We start from the raw sequence: 23970 nt of genomic DNA on the forward strand, positions 1-23970 counted from the left end.
TATTTTATTTTTTGTGTTTATGTTTTTTTTCATTTACTGTTACTTTTATTCTCAGTTTTTTATCATTTACATTACCGGTCATTTTTGTAGGCCTATTATTGCACATGATTTTTGAATTGGAATGACCTCACCACAGCTGCTGGTAAGGTGTTTACAAATCTGGTCAAGGTGCAGTAATAGGAATTTTAGCGACTTTGTGAACAAATGGCTTAGTTCTAGTGTTTCCGTGTGTTGTAGAACATGCCAAGCAAAATTATTCCTTACTTGAGAAAAAAAACTGTGTGAATATGAGAAGCTTCTCACCTCCACCACTCATAATTCGTCTCTCGTGAGTTTATGGGCGGAGATCACGTGCCTGTCACAACACCAGAAGGCTACATCACTTCACGTTAGTGCGTCTGGATGAGTCGCTGACTTTATGGGATTAGGGCAGCGCCCACAACAACTTTTAAATACTCATCTTACGGAATATTTCCCTGCTACACAGGACGACGGCTATGTATGCAAGGATGGGATGAGACTTTTCTTAGACATGTCAATGTTCGTTTTCTAGAAGTAGCAGCTAGGTAAGCTAGGAATTAGCTTCCTGATACTGTAGTCTCACTGTTGTTGGCTTGCTAGCCAGCTAGCATAACAGCTAACATTACAGGACGCAGTTCAAGTGACATAGCACTCAAAATTAACATTTCATGAAGCTACACTTTCAATTGCTACATGCATTAGAGTTACATAAAGTGTATGGAATGGACGAGTTTTGCTTTGGACGCTCGGTTGATGTAACGTTAGCTACATAAGTGCTATCTTTGACAAGATGGCTTGCTTGGTTAGTTGACAGCCCATACTTTTATTTTCGGCTGTACTAAGTTGTCTTTTGACTTTGAAGGTTAGCTAGCTTGCAAGACGCTGTCAAATCAAACAAGCTCCACTGAATTCCATTGAAGTCAGCCAGGACCAGCGGAGGCTACCCAAGAACCATTCACCATGCATGATGCCTACGAGCCCGTTCCGATTTTGGAGAAACTGCCCCTTCAAATTGATTGTCTTGCGGCTTGGGGTAAGTGCCTACGCCGATGTAGCACTGGGAGGCTACCAAAACTAGAACTAGACACTGGGTCTGGTCGCATTTTTTTTTTTTTTACAGTAGGCTGCAGCAGTACAAAGAATGATGATGTGTTGTATTTTCAAATTAGCAAACGAGTGTCAACGTTTAAAACTGTCATTAGTCACAATTATCTTTGATGATTTGAAAGTTTAAACCACAGTGACACACACATTGCCTTGTTTGTTTTCCCCAAGGCCATGGCCTTACAAATCTAATGTTGTGTTATGAATGTCACCTTCACAGAGGATTGGCTGCTGGTCGGGACCAAACCTGGCCATCTTCTCCAGTACAGAATCAAGAAAGATGCAGGTAAAGGTGTTGGTGGTGGGGGGGTTGGGGGGGGGTTGTAATGGTGTACTGGGTCATTTGAGAGATATTTTGTATTGGAAGTTGGTACCAATCATGAAATAAACCCCCCACCCTACCCAAAAAACTAAATCGGACCTGATTTTTCCCCCTTTTCCCCCCTTTATCATTAAAATTAAATATCAAAATCTTAGGAAAATACTTTGGTTCACCTGTCAGATGTTGCAATGTTCTAATGTGATAAAGTACATTTACATAATACATTATGGCTGTGGTTGACTGCAAACAAACCGTTGAAATCCCTGAGCAGACAGTCATATTCTATCAATGAGGCGAGCTCAGCTGTGACTGAAGTAGGCAACACTATATTTGGACATTGGAAAAGTACTGGGGAATCTGATGAGGTCTTTGACAAGGATACAGTCCCAAGTACTAGAACAGGTGTGTGGAATGTATGTCTCGAGGGCCTAAAGGGAATACAGAGCCAGTGACCATAGCACATGAATGGGATCTGCCACATGTTATTTTGCCTTCTTTGTCATCTGGTGTGACAAGCTATGATGCAGACTGTGATTCCTTTGTCAAATATGTGCATGTACTAGGTATGCAAAGCGCGTCAGATTGGAGACCGGTCAACTCACAAGTCTGGAAATGTTCTATGCCAAGTAGATCAGAGAATTTGACACCTAAAGCCATTATAGTCTGCTCAATAGTCTTGTTGCTCTTTCCAATGCACTTTATGCCCTGTGTCCCCAATATCCTTGATGCAGGTAAAGGGAATACAGAGCCAGTGACCATAGCACATGAATGGGATCTGTCACATGTTATTTTGCCTTCTTTGTCCTCTTATGTGACGAGCGATGGTGTAGACTTTTCTTTGCCAAATATGTGCATGTACTAGGCATCCAAAGCATGTGGAGATTGAAGACTCATAAGTCTGGAAATGTTCTATGCCAAGTAGATGTGAGAATTTGACACCTAAAGCCATTCTAGTCTGCTCAATAGTCTTGTTGCCCTTTCCAATCTCCTTCATTTTCGGGCATTTGGGTAAGCAGTTAGGGCGTCAGACTTGTAGTCCAAGGGTTGCCGATTACTGACCCGCCAGGTTGGTGGGGAGAGTAATTAACCTGTGCTCTCGCCCATCCTCCTACATGACTGAGGTACCCTGAGCTTGGTACTGTCCGCTGCATCGCTCCCTTGGGACATTGTTTGGGCCTGCCCCCCTTGCATGGGTGGGGCATAAATGCAATTTCGCTGTGTGCAGTGGAGTGCTGTGTCACAATGACAATGGGAGTTTACCATGTAAGCTTTCACTTCACTTTTTCACTTCACATTTTCCACAGGTACGAACAGGTTTGAGGTGACACTGGAGAAGTCGAATAAGAATTTCTCCAAGAAGATTCAGCAGGTAAGTTGGTTTAGGTTCTACTGTACATTCCTCTGGTATCGTTATATTAATTTCATTATGTTGGAGGATGCAAATAAAAACATTGTGTTCACAAGCCATACTACATTTCCAGTAGTTTGACATAACATTACACTTACTGAGCTTACACAATTGCTCAAGGATTCTGCAACCAATACTGGTTAGTCTGGGATTCCAATCTGCAACTCTGATCCCCAAAACAACACCCTAGACCCAGTGTTTCCCGCAGAACATGTATTAGTCAATGTGGGTAGGGGGTTTACCATGTCAGAGACATGTAACAATCATCACTGGAAAGGATATTTCGTACAGTTTCATCTAAAAAAATGTATATGAAATCCCCAGAAACCTTAATGTTTTCAGGGGACTTACTCAAGGTAGTAGGTGTTTATAGAAAAGGCACCCAACTTGTCAACAAAGTGCGATGCAAAAACCTGGCTGGCACTAGCCATTAGGGTACAGTTGGGATGACTACCATTTTTTAGCTGGGAGTGATCAGTTGTCTTAAAGGGACACTGTGCAGGAAATGGTCAAAAAAGGTGCTGCAACTATGATGCTCTTTGAAACTGGGCTGTCTATTGCCAAATTTGATCTTTACATGAAAGTTTACTGAGTAATAAACAAACATTCCCTAGTATGATCCAAGTAGAGTCATTTTTGCAGCTAAAAATGGCTATTTTTGGAAATTCAAAATGGCGAACCATGGAGAAGATCCCCCTTTTCATGTATGAAAGGTGCAATTTTTCCAGTCATAATGAATACTTAAAATTTGATGGTGATGGTAAGTATTCATGAAAAACACATAATCGCTAGTCGTGTAGTTTGAGCCAGGCTTAAGTTCACATGTTTTGGATGAAAGATCCTCACCTCAGATGAGTTCACACAGTACCTTGTCTTGCTTACCCGAGCCGAACGTATCCAACCCACGAAGCAGAAGTGAAAGGTCCTGTGTGATGATCCTCACACTTCCTGGAAAAGTTGTTATCGAAAATGTTGCAGTAGGGTCAAAGACGTGCAAAATGGCATTGTCATTCAGTGTAACGGATGCCTTCTGCTGACTGTAACTGTAAAAAACATGACTCTTTTTATTTATTTATTGTTACAGGGAATTCATGAAAGCCTCGGCTGTCATCCATTCACTTGAAACAATTAAAAAATCGTGCTTTTTTGCAGTTACAGTTGGCGGAAGGTGTCCGTAACACTGAATGACAAAGACGTCTTTGACCCAGTATCACTTTGCAATCTTGTGTGCTTTTCAGCGTATTTATAAAGACTTGCTTCATCACTAAAATAGTCACTAAGGAAATGGGTTCTCTGCTTTTCAAATGTTATTGAACCCAGCAAGGCCGTGGGTGATTTGCAGTTCTCCATTTGTGATTGTGTACTGTATTGGGCAGTCATGGGTGAGCGGTTAGGGCGTCAGACTTGCATCCCAGAGGTTGCCGGTTCGACTCCCGACCCGCCAGGTTGGTGGGGGGAGTAATCAACCAGTGCTCTCCCCCATCCTCCTCCATGACTGAGGTACCCTGAGCATGGTACCGTCCCACCGCACTGCTCCCCATGGGGCGCCACTGAGGGCTGCCCCCTTGCACGGGTGAGGCATGAATGCAATTTCCTATATGAGAATTAATAATAAAATGTTTATAACTATGTATATGATGCTTAAAACGTATTGGCTTATTGGCGAGACAAGAAATAATTTCCTTGGGGGAAAATAAAAATAAAAATCAGATGTCACAAGCCCCCCCTGTGATGCCTCCGCGCCCCCCCCAGGGTGGCTTACGCCCTACTTTGAGAAACACTGGTGTACTGTATTGTGTGTCGAGGTTTGGCTTCCTCCTGCGTAGCACCTGTTTTGTGTTTTGTGTGTGTTTCTGGAGTGTTCTGTTTCAGTTGTCAAGGTTAAATACGAATTTATGATTATTGAATGTTAACAAATCCTGACCCAGTCTGTCTTCTGTTTCCCTTTAGCTGTTTGTGGTTTCCCAGTTCAAGATATTGGTCAGCCTTCTTGGTAAGGGAACCTTGTTTTCCTTTATATAGATAAATACTCTGTTTGCAGCATCTCTTGTACTATACTATATTTATACACCGGTATATTTATAATTCAATCTCTGTCACTGCAGTATATGACTCAAATTTCCCTCTTTGGGACATCGAAGTAAAAAGCAAAACAATCAGCACACTTTTTGGATCAGTGCAGTTAATGGCTTTACTGATTTCACTGAAAGCTTTTGATGTTAAGACCTTCATCAGACAGAATTCCTTCCTGGACACAAGAGTGTCTCGCATCTTATCTGTCAAGTCAAGTCAATCTTATGTGAGTGGTGTTTGAGTGTGTATTGGGTCGATTTGTTTGTTTGTTTACAGAGAACAACATCCACGTGCATGACCTCCTGACCTTCCAGCAGATCACCGTGGTGTCGAAGGCCAGAGGGGCTACACTCTTTGCCTGCGACCTCCAGGTCTGTTCTAGGACCCAAACTTACTTTCCTACTCACTCACACATGCGGGCATGTACACGTACTGTACACACACACACACACACACACACACACACACACACACACACACACACACACACACACACATGAGCTCTATATCTGTTGTAGAGCCTTACTGCCTACACACACACACACACACACACACACACACACACACACACACACACACACACACACACACACACACACTGAAGACAGTGCACAGCCCTCAGAATCTACTCGGAACACTGGCCTCCTTTCCTCCTGACCTTAAGTCACGTTTTAAGTTATAAACTGTAGTAAATCAGTCAGTCTTCTCTTCAGTACATTACCTCATTAATGTTAGCATTTGTGTGTGTGTGTGTGCGCGCGCGCGTGTGTGTGCATATGTTTGTTTGTTTATGGGCTGGGACGATTAATCGACTATAAAAATTAGTCGTCAAGAATTTTCATAGTCGACTAATCGTTTCATTTAATTCAATGTTTTTTTTCTTACTTTACTAATGCTTTATTACTTTATTGAAACCTAAAATTGCCCAGCACCTATGAATTGGAAGTTGCATCTCGGAGTAAATAAGCTACTATCATGCTCATTGTGAGCTCAGGGACCTAATTTTAACGGTTTCTTTCTTTTTTCCCAATTTCCTTGAAGATTAAAGTGCTAGAGTACTTGAAAAATTAATCGTTTGACTAATCAACTATTCGAAAAAAATAGTTGATAGATTAATCGGGAGAAAAATAATCGTTTAGGACAGCCCTAGATTGTGTTTATTTGTTTATTTGTTTGTTGTTTGTTTGTAGCAATCTGCATCTGGAGAGGCGAAGTTGAGGATGTGTGTGGCGGTGAAGAAGAAGCTGCAGATGTATTACTGGAAAGACAGAGAGTTCCACGAGCTGCAGGTGAGACATAGCCTCGCGCGCCATCCTACGTACTTCCGCCAAGACACTTGGCTCCGCACTACGTCTGGTACCTGTCTTCTGTGGAGCGATGTTGACCGGTAGGATTTTCGCCGGTGTTCTGACAAACGGTCCCACATTGTAATTTTATCCTACGGTAGGATGTTCTGTCAGACATGTCTGTTAAACGGTCCTACATCGCCATAGATAGACGTCAGACATGTTTGTTCAACAACTTATCAGTTAAATCCTGTTTTTTTCCAGAAAATGTCCCTCCTGTTTCTTGCAATCACGTCAGATCAAACAAAGTTCAGACCATGAATACGAAAAGGAAATGGTAGTATTATGGGATGGTCAGGACCAGGCTAGGTGAGACATACAGTAAACAGGGTTCCCACTGGTGCTTGAATTCCTTGATAATGCTTGAATTTCAATTAAGTGTTTTCAAGGTTGTGAAAATGCTTGAATGTTTGGTGAAGTGCTTGAAAATTCTTGAAATGTGTGTAATGTCAAACTCAGTATGCCAAATGATAGAAATAAATTGTTCAGGTACATCCATTTTAGGGTGTCAAATGTCAAATCCCATCGGACATCTCACTACCTCAGATTTTTAAATAGAATGCAGGAAAAAAAAACGCAAAATTTTCTGGGGGAGGACCCCCACACCCACACTTCCTGCGACCTATGAAAGGTGCTGGAAAACTGAACAATTGGTGCTTGAAGGTGCTTGAAAAGTGCTTGAATTTGTTCATGAAAACCTTGAGTAAAGAAGCTGACAATGCTCTGCTGATTGGACTTAGCCATTGTAGCAAATAAAGAGTGTAGATGCAAAACCCACTACAGAAAACTTAGAAATAATTTCACCGCATTCAAAAGGAGATTGTATGACTGATTTTAAACAAATTTTTAACAAAATGTTTGCCATTTATACCATCTTTGACACACACACACACACACACACACACACACACACACACACACACACACACACACACACACACACACACACACACACACACACACACACACACACACACACACACACACACACTACTGAACAGAACCAACAGGTTAAAGAGAAGTCCATCACCTACTGTTTTAAACAGTGTAAAGGAATGCAAATGTGTGCTCTGAAAGTACAGTAAATGATTCTTTTTCAAAAACAGAAATGCATATTATAAAGTCGGATGGAACTGAAGGGGGTACTGTATTCCCAAGAAACTGCTTCAGCAGCCTCTTATGAGAGTATGCTGGAAAGGCTTCATGATGAGAAACGAACCATCTGGAATGATTTCTGTTTACACATGAAAATTACATAAGGTGTATCTGATGACAGCCGTTATATATTTCTACGTATCTCCATTTATTATTTTCTGGACCATATTTTCTGATGGAGATGTCAAGGTGGCGTATAGGTGAGCTATGTACAACAGGACAATTTAATGTACTGTGTGGACCTGTTATGTGTGTGTTTTAAAGTTTGAAAAACCTTGAATTTAAAAAAAAAAGAAACTGCTTCAATAGTAAACCAGGTGAACTTTGACCTTGAGATAGTGGTAAATCATCTAATAGAACCGCCTGTAGTCCTCATTTTCATTACTAAATGACACACGCATGCTACCTATTACTAGTTTTAGTGGACTGATTTACTGAATAAGCGAAACCAAGGTAGTATGATCAGTGGTGATGGATTCAGACAATGGCTGGGTCACTAGGAAAAAAGCTTTCACCGATTTATTTTGGTCTCCGGACTATGGGGAGAACATCAATTTGACCTGGGGCCGGCGTATCTCTTTAAGTAACGGATTAAGACTTGGTCATTACCATTTTGGTAAGGTTATGACAGAAGCTCCTGCGCTAAGGGGTAGGGCTGGGTTCAAAAGATCGAATCGCGATCCAATATCGATTCACGTTCGAAAAGTGTGATATCGATTCCCAACTTTGTGGATCGATCTTTTGCAGATGATCAATCTTTTGCAGACTACACAAGACAAATACACACGGCCTGTTCAAGTAAATAGTGCCAGTTTCTCTCTCATACCAAGTTTCCCACTTCTTTCTCTCATACCAAGGTATTTCATGTTTGTGTGGGTATCAAAGGTTGAGATATTTAGGTTTTTATAGCCGGTCTTAGAATTTTAGGCATAAATGGCTTAACCCTATCCAGACCGGGGGTGGGGGGGTGTGGGGGGGTGTGGCTAAAAGTGCCCGCACCAACTTTGATGTTGTATAACTCCTGAATGACTAAAGCTATGACTACGAAACTTTGTGACTTTTCCTAAAATGAAGTTGGCTACAAGGTGATACCAAAAGATTAGGTTTATCATTTGTGTTATTGCCATGGCAACGGTTTGCTGACAGGTACGCCTGACCAAAAATCACTGATCTAAACCTCATCATCATCACTTTTCATATTTTTTTACATTTTCATTAGCATCAGACACCCTTGTGAACATTTGAAGTGGTCATATGCACATAATAACCAAAATTGATGTGCATTACCCAAGTTATGTGGAAAATACATTAAGGTGACATTTTGGGCAATAAAATCAGGAAATGACGTCATAATGACGTCATAATATCCAATAATGACACCAAACTGATGTCTGGATAGGGTTAAGTGACAACCCAGCAATACAGACGATCGATATTGAATCGAATTGAATCGGATCGTGGATCGAATTGGATGGTGACCTTCTGGATCGGAATTGAATCGATCCAGGAAATTTGGATCGATTCCCAGCCCTACTAAGGGGTTAACCGCTTCCTTGGAATATCCCTTTGGGCTGGGTCTGTAACCAACACACCCCACTCTGGTCTCCTAGGGGGATTTCGCAGCACCTGACATTCCCAAGTCCATGGCCTGGTGTGAGAATTCCATCTGTGTGGGATTTAAGCGGGACTACTACCTCATCCGAGTGAGTTGGTCAACACTTTTTTTCTAATGCTCAATGTGTCAAATGCTAAACTGAGTAGGAGAGTATCTATTCATAAGGATCAATAGGGTGTCTTGTCTGCTTTGCAGTTGTGTCTGATCTCAACTCTTGTTCAACTCTAGTAGCAATACAGCGTACTGGATATTGTGTGTGTGTGTGTGTGTGTGTGTGTGTGTGTGTGTGTGTGTGTGTGTGTGTGTGTGTGTGTGTGTGTGTGTGTGTGTGTGTGTGTGTGTGTGTGTGTGTGTGTGTGTGTGTGTGTGTGTGTGTGTGTGTGTGTGTGTGTGTGTGTGCGCGCGCGTGTGTGCGTGTGTGTTTGAGAGACACACACAGAGTGTGAGCGCAAGTGTGTATGAAGATTCACATTCAAAATGGTCATCTTAGTCAAACGAATTTAGTTTTAGACAACGAACTGACCTTCCTTCTGTAGCTCGAAAGTTGTATTGTCTGTTTTGTGAGATGTCAATTTTGATGTCAGAATCGTGTGTGTGTGTGTGTGTGTGTGTGTGTGTGTGTGTGTGTGTGTGTGTGTGTGTGTGTGTGTGTGTGTGTGTGTGTGTGTGTGTGTGTGTGTGTGTGTGTGTGTGTGTGTGTGTGTGTGTGTGTGTGTGTGTGAGAGAGAAAGCGAACAAGTGTGTGAAGTTTCAAATTCAAAATGGTCAAAAGAGTTACGTTTTAGACAACTGGCCTTCCTTCTGTTTTGTCAGATGAAATTTTTGATATAAGAGGTGTGTGTGTGTGTGTGTGTGTGTGTGTGTGTGTGTGTGTGTGTGTGTGTGTGTGTGTGTGTGTGTGTGTGTGTGTGTGTGTGTGTGTGTGTGTGTGTGTGTGTGTGTGTGTGTGTGCGTGCGCGCGTTTCAGATGGATGGGCGTGGTTCCATCAAGGAGCTCTTCCCCACAGGCAAGCAGCTGGAGCCCTTGGTTGCCCCGCTGGCTGATGGGAAGGTGGCCGTGGGTCAGGATGACCTCACCGTCGTCCTGAACGAGGAGGGAGTTTGCACCCAGAAGTGCGCACTCAACTGGACAGACATCCCTGTTGCCATGGGTACTGTTCTAACATTCTTTATTTTGCATTCTACATTCTCATTCCTCATTCCTCACTCTACATTGTCATTCCGCATTCTACATTCTCATTTCCACATACTGCAGTCTCATTCCGCATACTGCATTCTATTTAGTACTTGCTCATTGTTTACAATGAATGGATAGCTGTGCATAGCTTGATCTCCTTGACCTGCATAAAATGATGTGTATATGTCCTCTTCTGCTATCATGTGCTTCACATTTGGTCATGCAGTTAAGACTTGTTGTGCTTTGTTCAGTTTCTCAAGAAGGTTTTTTTCTAAGAATTCTAAATTTAAATCAATGGCCTTGGCTCTGCCACACCTTATCTCATTTGCAGTTCAGATTACGCTGTCACCAGACAAAGATCAGACTTGTTTTTAGAATTACACTGAAGAAGACACACACACACACACACACGCACATGCACACGCACGCACACACACACACAGTCACACACACACACACACAGTCACACACACACACACACACGCACACGCACACGCACGCACACACACACAGAAAGCAATTTTCCTCTATGTTGATTGGAATGTATTCAGATGGGGGAAATTATTCCACTCAAACTGCTCAAGTACAGATTGACCAACACTGCAATATCAACTCAGTAGTGCTTTTTTTCCTCAGGCTCTTTGTTGACAACTTTTTTGTGTATATCCTAGTAATGGTCCATTTTTTTTTTAAAATATAAATCAGTGGCTCCGTGCTGCAGCATAATGCATATCTGAAATCCCGCCAGCAACCTTAAGTTCCATCACTTGTATTAGTTGCCTGTTGTTGGGAGCTAGGCTTGGGTGAATGAACATAGTTTTCTTTCCATATATGCATTCTTCATTTTTGTTCATTTTTTAAAATATAATATTACATTTAGACTGTGCTGTCTTTAAGTTAATGTACAGGAGGATTAAATAAGAAGGTTTCATTCATTCGGCAAGGCTCAGTAATCAATCTCTAGTAGTTCCAGAGATGTCCAGCAGAGGGGGCCATATGCTTTGTTGGTCTGTGCTGCTTGTGAGGGTCAGTGTTTGAGAAGGGCTATGTAGTGCACCCCCAAGACACCGTGCTGCAGGGATGCTTTGCTTGTCCAAGGTGTATGCAGGGTTTTAGAAAGTATTAAAAGGTGATCAATTAAAAAGCCAAAATGTAATGGCCTTAAAAGTTGTACATTTGTTCAAAAGGTATTATATTTTGAAAAACAAGGTACTATTTTTTTAGTTGTGTCATTTTGACAAAAAATACATTGATTGATTCTGTATCTGAGGGCAGTATGAGGCCAGTCATGGGTGCTCGGTTAGAGCGTCAGGTTGCCAACCTGCCAGGTTGGTGGGGGGAGTAATTAACCAGTGCTCTCCCCCATCCTCCTCCATGACTGAGGTACCCTGAGCATGGTACCATCCCCCCACACTGCTCCCTTTCAGGCATCCTATTCCAAAAAATGAAAGTGTAATGTAATGTTAAGGAGGTAGAAATTACAAAAGATGCCTTGTTAATACTCAAATCAGAGTGTCGTGATGGTTGTAAAAAAAATCTAAAAGGTAGTGAAAAGGGGTATTAAATGGTAGTAAATTTGACTTATTGGTGTATATACCCTGTTGTCCAGTCCAGACTGTAACTGCTTCCTCAGGCCTCCATTTTGTTCATTCAGGCCAGTGAACCTGGAAGCTGCCCCTGCCTGTGTCTCTATCGCTATGTCTTTCCTTGGACTGCTTTGATTTCCCCGATAAGCTGAGAGGTTGAACAGAGGCCAGGCTATTGTCATGTTCTAGAATACCAATGGCTGTGCCAATGGGCTGGGGTGCCTCAGGCCTCCCTCAGGGGTGCCGCGGAAACGTGGCTGATAAATAAATAATGTAATATAATACATATTTGTCTAAATTGATAAGTTAATGTTAGTCAGTGGAATCTTTCATCTGCCATTTACGCACAATAAAGTAAATATAGGTCGCCCCAGTCAGCTGCAACTTCGAACGTAGGTCATGTGACGTCTCCAAATGTGTTACTTTTCTAAGCTTTTGTGGTATTGGATGTGATGCCATGTTGCAGCTTGTTGTTTTGGGGTGCCTTGAAATTTTTCATGAATTGCAAGGGTGCCTCGCCTAAAATAAGGTTGTGAAACACTGTTCTAGAATACCAATGGCTGTGCCAATGGGCTGGGATGTGAACGAATGTGACTGTGCAGTTAGTTTGTGGTTATTTCGTGCTATTTTGTGCACTCTCTACTTTCTCATTTTAATACCTAGAGCTGACGATTGGCGTGACCCGGTAATCACCTATTTCACCTGTGGGGAGGTATGCGAATGTCAAAGTGAACCTGACGAAGCGCAAGGGCGAAACGCGTTGTTCACCTAACAACACTAAATAAAAAAGCAGCAAAATCAAGTCGCCCAGTGTGCGGTGATCCTTCTTGTTAACTGTGGTTAACTGTGTTAACTGTGTGTTACTGATGATTTGCGTTTAATGCAAGTTCTTTTGGAGACAGTGGTGTCTCACTCAACAAATCAAACAGGTTATTGTCTCTCGCATTGTTCAGGTTTCAAGTCACACACTCCAAGGGATGTAAACGATTAATCGATTAATCGACTTTAATCGATCAATGCGTTAATCGCAATTAATCGACAATTCAACTGACAAGAGACCCAGGTGAAATGGACATCCGAAGAGTGTGTGTGAAGAGGGGTGTGAATAGTGGGAGTATTTAAATCTCCTTTGGATTAAAGAATTTAAATAGAATTAACTTAAACTTGTGTAAAACTCACTTGTTTACCACCACACATGCTTGACGCCATCTAAAGCAAATTTGTTTATCTTGGTCTCAAGAGAGATGAACAGACCAAGGATATGGATCACTGGAACCATATTGTGTGGTCTAATGAGACCAAGATAAACAAATTTGCTTTAGATGGTGTTAAGCATCTGTGGTGGTAAACGACTGAATTTTACCAAAAAAGTGCATCATCTGGCTTGTCAAGCATGGTAGTGGGACTGACATCGTTTGGGGATGTATGAATGCCGTCAACATTGGAAATCTGAATTACACCTAAAGAAGCATGCATGTCAACCTGCACTGTGACTACAGAAACAGATCATGATACTCTCCATATGATTTCATTCAAAACTCACACCCATCTATTTTAGCCAGGTGCAGACTCAAAATGTACAATTTCAATGTACTGAAAGGTTGAAACACACACCGATGACCTCCCTTTTAATCCCTTTTTATTTCGAAATGAAAAAATAAATGTAGTTGGCTGCCAAAGGTGATTCTAGAAAGTATTAAGCAATGGCTGTGAATACTTTTGTAAATATGATTTCTTTGTTTTTTATTTTTATACATTTTCAAAACTGTCAAGACCACTTGTTTTTCACATGGTCATAATGGAATAATTTGTGTAGGATTCTGACCACAGAGATTCATTTGTAGCATTTGGAATAAGGCTTTAAGATAATAAAATGTGAAAAAAGTGAAGCGCTGTGAATACTTCCCGGATTTAATGTATACGTCACATCCTCTCCCAGAGGCAGAGCTGTCCCGCTAAACGTGATGGACAGTTCTCTCGGTCCCTCCTGAGCATTTTCAGATGGGGGTGTCTCAGATGGGGCTTCCTCTACCCGCAGGGGCCCCCTCTGCCCCCTCTGCCGTTCGTCACCTCAGGAGACTTGGGTGGCTATCAGCCCAAGGGTTCTTTTCTCAAAAGAGAAGTTGTTAGTCTGTTAGCAACTTCGGTAGTTGCCAATGGGAAAATGCATTGAAAACAAACAACAAAGTAGCTAATGTAGTACGTAGGCAACTTCGGTTTTCAGAAATTCACCCCAGTTTTGTAGCACGGAAAAAACGGCAAATCCCTCTGACCCAAAACGTTCCCCAAATCCCTTCGATCCTCCCGATGCAAATCCAAAATAATCCATGTTGGAAAAGAAGGCCTATTGTTGTTGTGTTTGTATTGTACTGCAGCCTCTAAGCCGGTAGGTAAATACTACTGTACTGAGGGCTATTCAGCGTGCTCTGTGTGTCTGGGGGAACAGTTAGGAGTGCACAGTACAGTATTGTCTTGTGGATTTTCACACTTTATTTCAATCTCTCTGTCTTTCTTTTTCTCTCGTTCTCTCTCTCTCTCTCTCTCTTTCTCTTTCTCTTTCTCTTTCTCTTTCTCTTTCTCTTTCTCTTTCTCTTTCTCTCTCTCTCTCTCTCTCTCTCTCTCTCTCTCTCTCTCTCTCTCTCTCTCTCTCTCTCCATCTTTCTGTCCCTTCCTTTCATTCTCTCTCTCCCCTCTCCATCTCCCCGTCCCCTTCTCTCTCTCTCTATTTCTCTTTCTCTTTCTCTCTCTCTCTCTCTCTCTCTCTCTCTCTCTCTCTCTCTCTCTCTCTCTCTCTCTCTCTCTCTCTCTCTCTCTCTCTCTCTCTCTCTCTCTTCATCTTTCTGTCCCTTCCTTTCCTTCTCTCTCTCCCCTCTCCATCTCCCCGTCCCCTTCCCCTTCTCTCTCTCTCTCTCTCTCTCTCTCTCTCTCTCTCTCTCTCTCTCTCTCTCTCTCTCTCTCTCTCCATCTCTCTCTCTCTCTCTCCATCTCTCTGTCCCCCTCTCCTCCCCTCCCTTCCCTCTCCCAGAGCACCAGCCTCCCTACATCATCGCGGTGCTGCCTCGCTACGTGGAGATCCGCACGCTGGAGCCGCGGCTGCTGGTGCAGAGTGTGGAGTTGCAGAGGCCTCGTTTCATCACCTCCGCAGGGTACACACACACACACACGTACACACACGTACACGCGCGCGCGCACACACACACACACACACACACACACACACACACACACACACACACACACACACACTGCAAGAACAATATGTGCTCAACTCTTGTTCAACTCTTAAAAGCAATATAGCATACTGGATATAGTGTGTGTGTGTTGGAATATTGTGGTAAGCCACGGTGACTTTTCTATTTCCTATCATCTGGAAGGAGTTTGATGCTGGAAGTGTGTGTGTGTGTGCACATGTGTGTTAATGTATGCATTGCTATGAGAGCAGCATCTGCCGAATGATTAAATGTTATCAGCTGGACACTGGGGCGGAGCTATAGGGAGGGCGAGCAGGGCACTTGCCCCTGGGCCCAGGGCCCTCCCGTCTTAGTGGTGGGGGCCTTATTGTGAGCTGTGCAAGCTGTATAGGGGGCCCTATAAGTGTCTTGTCTTGTTCCGCCACTGGCTGGACACCAGCTGCCAAGTCGAATTCTACAACAGCAGCACCCCCTCGGCAGGGGTGTAGTGGGTGCGGTAAGCGGGGGTACGCAGTCCACCCACTTCTCCTGAAGTGAGATTTTTAAAAAATCTTCTGCCCATGTTTGAATACAAAAAGGAATGACCTTGTGCAATATTGCAGGTGATTGACCAAACAGATGAAAACGGAGAAGTAATGACAGTAGATCAAGGACAGTTGGGAAGTTTGACATGATATGTTGCCTAATTATTTGATGACGCAAAAAATCGCGTACCCCCACTTTAAAAATCCCCACTACACCACTGCCCCTCGGCCCCGACCGCGACCCAGACCCTCTCATCTTGAATGTATTTAATTAGACAGGTTGTTTTCCGTTGCTTTATAGTAACACCTTTGAGCATTTACTGTATAAACACCCATGTGTGGTGCAGTTTCTTGCAGGTGTCATGGAAGTGATTAACCGGCTGCTGTCAGCCAATCACAAGCTAGAGGACAATTTATAAGGGGTGTCTTCACTTTGCTTGTGTAAAAACTTGAGAAAGGCCATACAGGCCGAAACGTTGTTTTGTTAATAAATTACAGCACGATGGACAAGTGTGCGGTATCTTCTTCTACAAAATTGATCTTGCACCTCGAAACCTCTGGTGTGCATTGGTTTCCTCCTTCAAAAGATGATGCCGTTTCTTAACATCTGCACTGGCTTCGTCAAGATATCAGTAATGTTGTTTGAACTGTGTTGGAAAATAGGCTAGATTCTGAGGTCCTGAAATATAATGCATTGTCTTACAGCAAGTTGTTCAGGTATTCATTTGTGTTTGCAGGAAATTCTACAATATTTGGTTATGATTAAAAACATTAAAATAAATGTGTCTTGTTGGTGGGCACTCAAACCATTGAGTAGGCCCAATGACCCCATGTGACAATCATGGGATGCGGATGTTGAGTAAGTGCCCCATTCTTTTAGGAGAGTCTACAGATGTCATCAAAACAGTATTGTGAGACAAGCTGAAACCCAGTCATGTGATGTTTGATTAACTGATTGCTTTTGAAGGAGTCTGAAGTCCATAGAATACCCTGGAAGAACAGCAATGTGCATACTAACCCTTTGAAGTATCATTCCTTCTAGGACACAGGTTACAGTGATGTCACTCAGAAATTAAAACTATTTGAATTAATATTTTTTAGGAAGCCAGGAGTAGGTGACAATGGGAACGACTAACATTAGATTTCTATCTTTTTCAGAACCAAGGACTCACAAATATGTCAAAAGAATGTGCTGTTGTATGTGCTGTTGTATGTGTATTGTTTAATCAAGTTACAGAACTCAGGAAGTCCACAGATGAGGTCATGAAGACCTAGAGTGATGAAATCAAGGCCCACCCGGAAATGAAGACAGCAGTTTACAATCGACACAGATTAGGCATATTCTGGGTTAACTAACAAATCACGTAATTGCTTACACATAACCACACCCATACACCCACAAACCATAAATACCAACAGATAGGGGATATTCAGTAGGTCCTAATTTTTGTTATCGGTCAGGGCGAGAGAAGGTTAGGATCTCCGGAACGTTCCGTAATGCTTTCGTTGTCATTGTCATTTTTATGTAGTAGACTCTGCAGTTCTGGAAAGCTGTAGTGTTTACTGTGTATGGGCCATTGCTGGTATTCTGGATATTACCAGTGGTGGTTATTTTGTTATTTGGTAATTTTAGAAAATAAATAGATTAATTTGGCTTTTGGAGTTTTTGATTCCTTTGACTCGGATTTTGAACATGCAAGAAGTAGAGACCAAGACGGTAAACTTCAACAACATGGTGACCGTCCTCTGTGATTCGAGCAAAAGGAATTAAAATATATTTTTTCTTTTGAAGAACATTTTTACTTTTCACAATAGGATTTACATTTTTTTCTTTCCTGGAGGATATCGCAGTCGGGTGACAACAACGAAAAATCGTGGCCACAAAACCAGGTAAGCAGAAACCAGTTAAATCAAATTCTGCGATTGGCTATTCCAAATTGTGTGTTGTTACTCTGTTGCATATGCCTCCTTGTATTTGACGGCGACAGCGAAAGCATCATTAGGCCTATTTGTTTGTTTGGTATTGTCTTTGACTGTATTACATGTTGTGGTTTGCACATAGTCTAAGTTGGGAATGAGGGCTTTATCAGGTGTACAGTAATAGAGGAGTTTGGTGCTTCCCCGTGGGAGGATTGGGTTCGAAATAGCCCATCTAACTATGTAACAAGTAATTGCGGACATCAAGGTTTCCCCATCTGTTAAAAATCGAAGAGATCTGGGATCTGCGAATCTCAACTAGACAAGAACCTTGGAGGTTAGACAGAAGGTTGTTGAAATATCTGCCCTGAAAGAACGGTTGAATGTGAACGGAACTTTTTGCGGTCCAGATGGTCGTCAGTTGTGAATTTGGTCGAGTTGAGAGTGAGGGGCTTTTATCGGAAGTCAGAGGGCAGTTCGGTGTTTCCCCCTTGAAGATTAAATGTCTGAAAGGTAAATTTGGTAATAGCGGTCATCGAGGCTTCCTCAATCCGGTAAAAACAGAAGGGGTCGAGTAATCTCAACTGGAGGAGAACCTGTGGTTCATCAAGAAGTAAGTGAGATCTGGATCGGAGAGGTCTGGGACCTCTGGAGGGTCTGGGACCCTCCCAAAGTAGTTACTGATACGCATCAGGGAGATCCGCGCGCGCTGTTGAGCTTGGAGTTCAACGAATAGGCCTATTATTTTATTATTTTGATTTGTTTTCTTTTGGTTAGGTTTCACTCTGGTAATTATTGATATCAGGATTGAGCTGTGAACCTTAGTGTGTGGACCGGGTACCCGTGTGTATGTGAGAGCGTGTTTGCGCGAGTGATTGAGGAGCGAGTGACGTACAAGCGAGTACGAAATGAGCGGTGATTCTGCTAAAGGCAGGATGAACGGAGAAAATGTATTGATTATGGAGTCAGGTATACGAGAGAAGAATAAAATAAGGTGGAACACTGTTTCTGAACAGTGGGAGGAGATATTGAGAGAATTGCTTAGTCATGCATTGGAGAAAGAACGAGCGGGAATGAAGAATGTGTGTGTCCAACTTTGGCGAGATTTAAAATCGGAAGAATTGGTACCCTGTAATGATGAGAGAAGTCCTTTATTGCCATACCTAGAAAAGGCTGCCGAAAATGCTAGACTAAAATTGGACTTACATATGAATAAGAAGCCATCCCTGTTAGGAAAGGGTCAATGGAAGAATAAGAAGCATGAAGCAAGTACTAGAAGTGCGTAACAAATATTTGCATAATATGTCATTAACATGCGCAGCGATGGAATTGTCACAAAGAAAGAACGAGCGTAGAAAGAATAGGCCTACAGTAAACTTGCCCCCCTCTGCCCCACCCCCACTGCCCCCATTGTACCAGCTGCCGCAATTCCAAGTCACCAGTGGTTTAGTCACAGCGGAAGTAGTAGGCCTACCTGCGCAACAGGATGATCTGGCAACTGAAGTGGATAGGCGGATGAAAAACTTGGAGAGTTTTGTTAATGAAAGCATTCACGAACTGAAGCGCACACTCGTGCAGAGTTGTAATGGGTCAATACATTCAGACATTACGGAGGAAGAAAGTGTAGGAAATGCAGAAGCCGTGGGCATATGTAATTCAGATTTAGTGTGGGAGCAAAAGCGCATACAAGAGGCAAATGAGGAGAGACTGATTGAATTGGAAAATCAAATGAGTGAGAATGCAAGGAGAGAGTCAGACAGAAGAGAAATACAGGACAGGGAGCGACTTGACTTGACGCAACATGACCAGGAAAACGGACGCGAGATACGTAGGGACGGTACACAGACACAGGGGACACAGGCGAGTAAGGCGACTCTGACAGGCACATTGACATTGCACTCAACCCCCCAGAGATATGACTTGCGCGAAACCATGGCACGTAAAGGCCCAACCAAGACAGTTGGAATGTATCCGTTGGTGAAAAAGAACGGAGTGGATGAATATAAGCCTTTTAGTTTTACTGACATGAATTCGATCCTGGAAAAAATGCCTTCACCCGCCGAAGGGGGTGCACCGTGGTTGTCCAAATTGACGAAAGCTACAATGTCACACAATATAACGATTGGTGATTGGCGCGCGCTGTTATGTAAACAAACAAGCACGTGGGAATTACAGATAGTGGAAACAGAAGCAAGAACGAGCCTTTTGCCAGATTCATGCCCATTTGCGTTATACGCAACTGACATAGGCACTGCAATGCGTAAACGCTACCCAGTGCCCGATGGAGCAATAGCAAATTCGTCATTTACTTTACGAGAAGGACAAAACTTAACAGATTTTTTGACAAAAAGTAAGGAATTTTGGACAGACATAGCCGGAAACCATCCAAGCTCTGACAAGCTGCAAACTGCTATGTTCAGAATGGCCATTCTAGAAGCAATCCCAAAGCCGGTACGAGAAACGATGTTAAAATATAGCTGCAAGCAGCAATGCGGGGCCAAGCAGTAAACTTGCCAGAGCCGCCACGGCAACAGAAGGAACTGCAGCGCCCCCTTTGGTCCAAATCTCGCCAATGTTGGTGTGCATTCCTTGGACGAGAGTGTGATCACGTAAACCAAGTTTAGTTTGAATCCGTTGAAGAGCTGCCGAGATATGAGCTCACTTCCTGTTACCTACCTGTTGGTGGCGCTAGAGAGCTTGGGGTCTGGATTTTTTTGTGGGAGGTCATGGGATGGACTAGAATGTGTGCAAAAAATCCTAACAGAAATTGACTAACGGTTGCTGAGATATGACCTCACTTCCTGTTTTGCCACCTTTATGACAATTTTGATTGGCTGTCACTGGCAAACGACAAGAGGTGTTCAAAATTCTTTCCTCTCCCCCCTCCCTCTCCCTCCCTCCCTCCCTTCTTCCCTCTCTCTCCCTCTCCCTCTCCCCCCTCCCTCTCCCTCTCCCTCTGTCTGTCTGTGTGTGTGTGAGGAGGGGGTGGGGGGTGGTGTGCAGGGGCTGGGGCAGTGGGGCTTGACCCCCTGCCGAGAATGGTGTCAGTGAACGTGCGCAAGGGGAGCAGAGGAGACAGAGAGATGAGAAAAAATCCCTCCATTCTTTCCACAATTTTGAATGGCTGCTGTGAGCTGATAGTTTTTTCAATCGTTACGAAAATCCATACCTGGGTGCAACATGGTGTGAAGATAACCTGTGTACCAATATTTTGAAAATTGGGAGTAGGGTTCAAAAGATACAGGCAAAAATGTAGCTAAAATTTTGACCTGCTGGTGGCGCTACAGAGCTTGAGCTGGGGATTCGATTTTTTTTTGTGGTAGGTCATGGGATGGACTACTATGTGTGTACAAAATCCCAGCCTAATTCAACAAACGGTTGCTGAGATATGACTTCACTTCCTGTTTCACCACTTTTACGACAATTTTGATTGGCTCTCACGACTAAACGATAAAAGATATCCAATATTCCTGAAGACCCCATGTGTAGCTCAGTCCAGAGATACTATATACCGAGTTTTGGGCGAATTGGTCAAAAATTGCGGGAAAATTTACATTTTTATTGAATTTTACAAAATTCAAAATGGCGGGAAAACTATCCTGGCGGAAAATGACGTCATATGGTGCGTTGGATTCGTCTTGACTCAAGGATTCCAGGGATACCAAGTTTATGAAAATTGGCCCAGCGGTTCAAAAGTTACAAGCAGAAATGTACCTGCAACTTTGACCTGCTGGTGGCGCTAGAGCGTTGGGGCTGGGGTCCTATAAATTGCTGTGGGTAATGCTGAGACTGCCCCGAATGTGTGTGCCAATTTACAGCATTTTCCTGCCTACGGTTCTATGGGCTGCCATAGACTTGCAGAGGGATAGGAATGGTGACTAGAGAATAATAATAATAATTAAAGCTGCGAGCAGCCTTGGCGGGCCCTCGCACCTACGGCCCAGGGGGCATGGCACATCGCCCTGCCCTAATACACCCCTACCTGTGAAAAACGGATGAAGTGTAACAATTTTCTGACAGGTATGAGGAAGGAGAAGGCGTCATTGTCTTAGCACCGCTATCTTGTCCAATTCCCCTCTCTGTATCCCTTTGCATTGCCATTTCAATCATATAGACACATGCAAAATGTTTTAATTTCCACATTTATAGCAATTCATTCGCCTAAAACATGGTGGCACGGCACTTGGTAGCCACTGCAATCACATATATGCCAGCTTCGGACAGGTCTCTGCAGGGGGTTCTATTGAGTCTGACATTTTTGGATTTGTAAATGCACCATACTGAACAACCATGCCATGTAAGTTTTACAAGCAGAAATTGGGACCTGGAAGTTCTTGTGGGAAGTCATGGGACAATGAGAATGTGTGTGACAATTCACAAAAGATTCTTACTATGGGTTGCTGAGATATGACTTAACTTCCTGTTTGGGGGTGTTAGGAGGATTTTGATTGGCTGTCCTGGCCAAACTGTAAAAGATGTAGTAAAACCCTTTCACAAATCTCTTCAGAGTGCTCCTGAAATCATATGTATCAAGTTTTGAGAAAATCAGACCGAATTTGAAGGATTAGGACCACGTTATCGATTTTCACCAAATCCAAAATGGCGGACATTCTGAAAATGCGGGTATGATGTCATGGGGTTTGTTGGATTCGTCTTGGCCCAAGGATTTTAACGCTATCACCAGAATTAAAATTGAGCATGCGGTTAAAAAGTTACTGGCAGAAATGTAGCTAAAACTTTGGCCTGCTGTTGGGTGGTGACTTTGAACTTCGAACTGCTGGTGGCGCTAGAGTGTTTGAGCTAGCGACCTGATATTTCTTGTGGGGGGTCATGGGATGGATGTCTGTTTCAATTTGCAGAAGACTCTGACCATGGGTTCCCAAGATATGACGTCACTTCCTGTATAGCGACTTAATCCAAAATGGCGGACATTCTATAATGGCGGATATGATGTCATAGGGTTCGTTGGATTCGTATTGGCCCAAGGATTTCAACGCTACCCCTGGATTTAAAATTGAGCGTGCGGTTCAAAAGTTACAGCTAGAAATGTAGCTAAAACTTTGACCTGCTGGTGGCGCTAGAGAGTTTGAGCTAGCGACCTGAATTTTTTTGTGGTCGGTCATGGTATTGACGGAAATGTCTGTGATAATTTACAGAACATTGTGACGATGGGTTCCCAAGATCTGACCTCACTTCCTGTTTGGCGAGTTTTAGGCGAGTTTTAGGCCATTTTTGATTGGCTGTCACGGCTAAACGATAAAAGATATCCAATATTCCTTGAGACCCTATGTGTAGCTCAGTCAAGAGATACTTTATACCAAGTTTCGGGCTAATTGGTCAAAAATTGCGGGAAAAATAGCGTTTTTATTGATTTTCCCAAAATTCAAAATGGCGGGAAAACTATCCTAGCGGACAATGACGTCATAGGGTGCGTTGGATTCGTCTTGGCCCAAGGATTCCCGTGATACTAAGTACTTTAAAATTGGCCCAGCGGTTCAAAAGTTACAAGCAGAAATGTACCTGAAACTTTGGCCTGCTGGTGGCGCTAGAGGGTTGGGGGTGGGGACCTAAAAATTTGGTTCTGAGTAGCGGTCGGCATGTCCAACCACTTTGCAAAAGGGCGTACCACCAAATGTTTCTCAGACGAAATGCTAGACCAGAACAATGTGAATATCCGATCAAATTTGAAGGATGAGGATCATTTTATTGATTTTCACTAAATCCAAAATGACGGACATTCTGAAACTACGGATACGATGTCATAGGGTGCGTTGGATTCGTCTTGGCCCAAGGATTTCAACGGTACCGCCAGATTGAAAATTGAGCGTGCGGTTCAAAAGGTACTGGCAGATTTGTATGTAAAACTTTGACCAGCTGGTGGCGCTAGAGAGCTTGAGCTAGCGACCTGATTTTTTTTGTGGTGGGTCATGGTATGGACAGAAATGTCTGTGACAATTTAGAGAACATTGTGGCGATGGGTTCCCAAGATATGACTTCACTTCCTGTTTGGCGAGTTTTAGGCGAGTTTTAGGCCGTTTTTGATTGGCTGTCACGGCTAAACGATAAAAGATATCCAATATTCCTTGAGACCCTATGTGTAGCTCAGTCAAGAGATACTTTATATCAAGTTTCGGGCGAACTGGTCAAAAATTGCGGGAAAAATAGCATTTTTATTGATTTTCACAAAATTCAAAATGGCGGGAAAACTATCCTGGCGGAGCATGACGTCATATGGTGCGTTGGATTCGTCTCGGCCCAAGGATTCCAGGGATACCAAGTTTATGAGAATTGGCCCAGCGGTTCAAAAGTTACAAGCAAAAATGTCCCTGAAATTTTGGCCTGCTGGTGGCGCTAGAGGGTTGGGGGTGAGGACCCTTAATTCTGGTTCTGAGTAGCGGTCGCCATGTCCGACCACCATGCCAAATTGCGTACCACCAAATGTTTCTCAGACAAAATGGCGGACCCGAACAACGAGCAAAAAGAAGAAGCGAAATAATAATAATAATCCGAGCAAGAACAATAGGGCCTCGC

General features: G+C 43.0%; 1 protein-coding gene across 1 annotated transcript in view; it reads left to right on the forward strand.

Annotated features, from left to right (window-relative positions):
- The first annotated feature begins 886 nt into the window (after positions 1–886).
- The window catches only part of vps39 (VPS39 subunit of HOPS complex), an 85658-nt gene continuing 62574 nt past the window's right edge, over positions 887–23970 (forward strand). The window contains exons 1-9 of the mRNA XM_063183703.1: positions 887–1054; positions 1346–1411; positions 2752–2816; positions 4806–4848; positions 5205–5299; positions 6119–6217; positions 9040–9132; positions 10012–10195; positions 14833–14953. Of these exons, the coding sequence (XP_063039773.1) occupies positions 982–1054; positions 1346–1411; positions 2752–2816; positions 4806–4848; positions 5205–5299; positions 6119–6217; positions 9040–9132; positions 10012–10195; positions 14833–14953 (839 nt within the window). The 5' untranslated portion in view covers positions 887–981. The remainder of the gene's footprint in view (positions 1055–1345; positions 1412–2751; positions 2817–4805; positions 4849–5204; positions 5300–6118; positions 6218–9039; positions 9133–10011; positions 10196–14832; positions 14954–23970) is intronic.

The sequence above is a fragment of the Engraulis encrasicolus genome, chromosome 19 (genome assembly GCF_034702125.1).
Source record: "Engraulis encrasicolus isolate BLACKSEA-1 chromosome 19, IST_EnEncr_1.0, whole genome shotgun sequence".
In the NCBI taxonomy this organism is placed as follows: domain Eukaryota; kingdom Metazoa; phylum Chordata; class Actinopteri; order Clupeiformes; family Engraulidae; genus Engraulis; species Engraulis encrasicolus.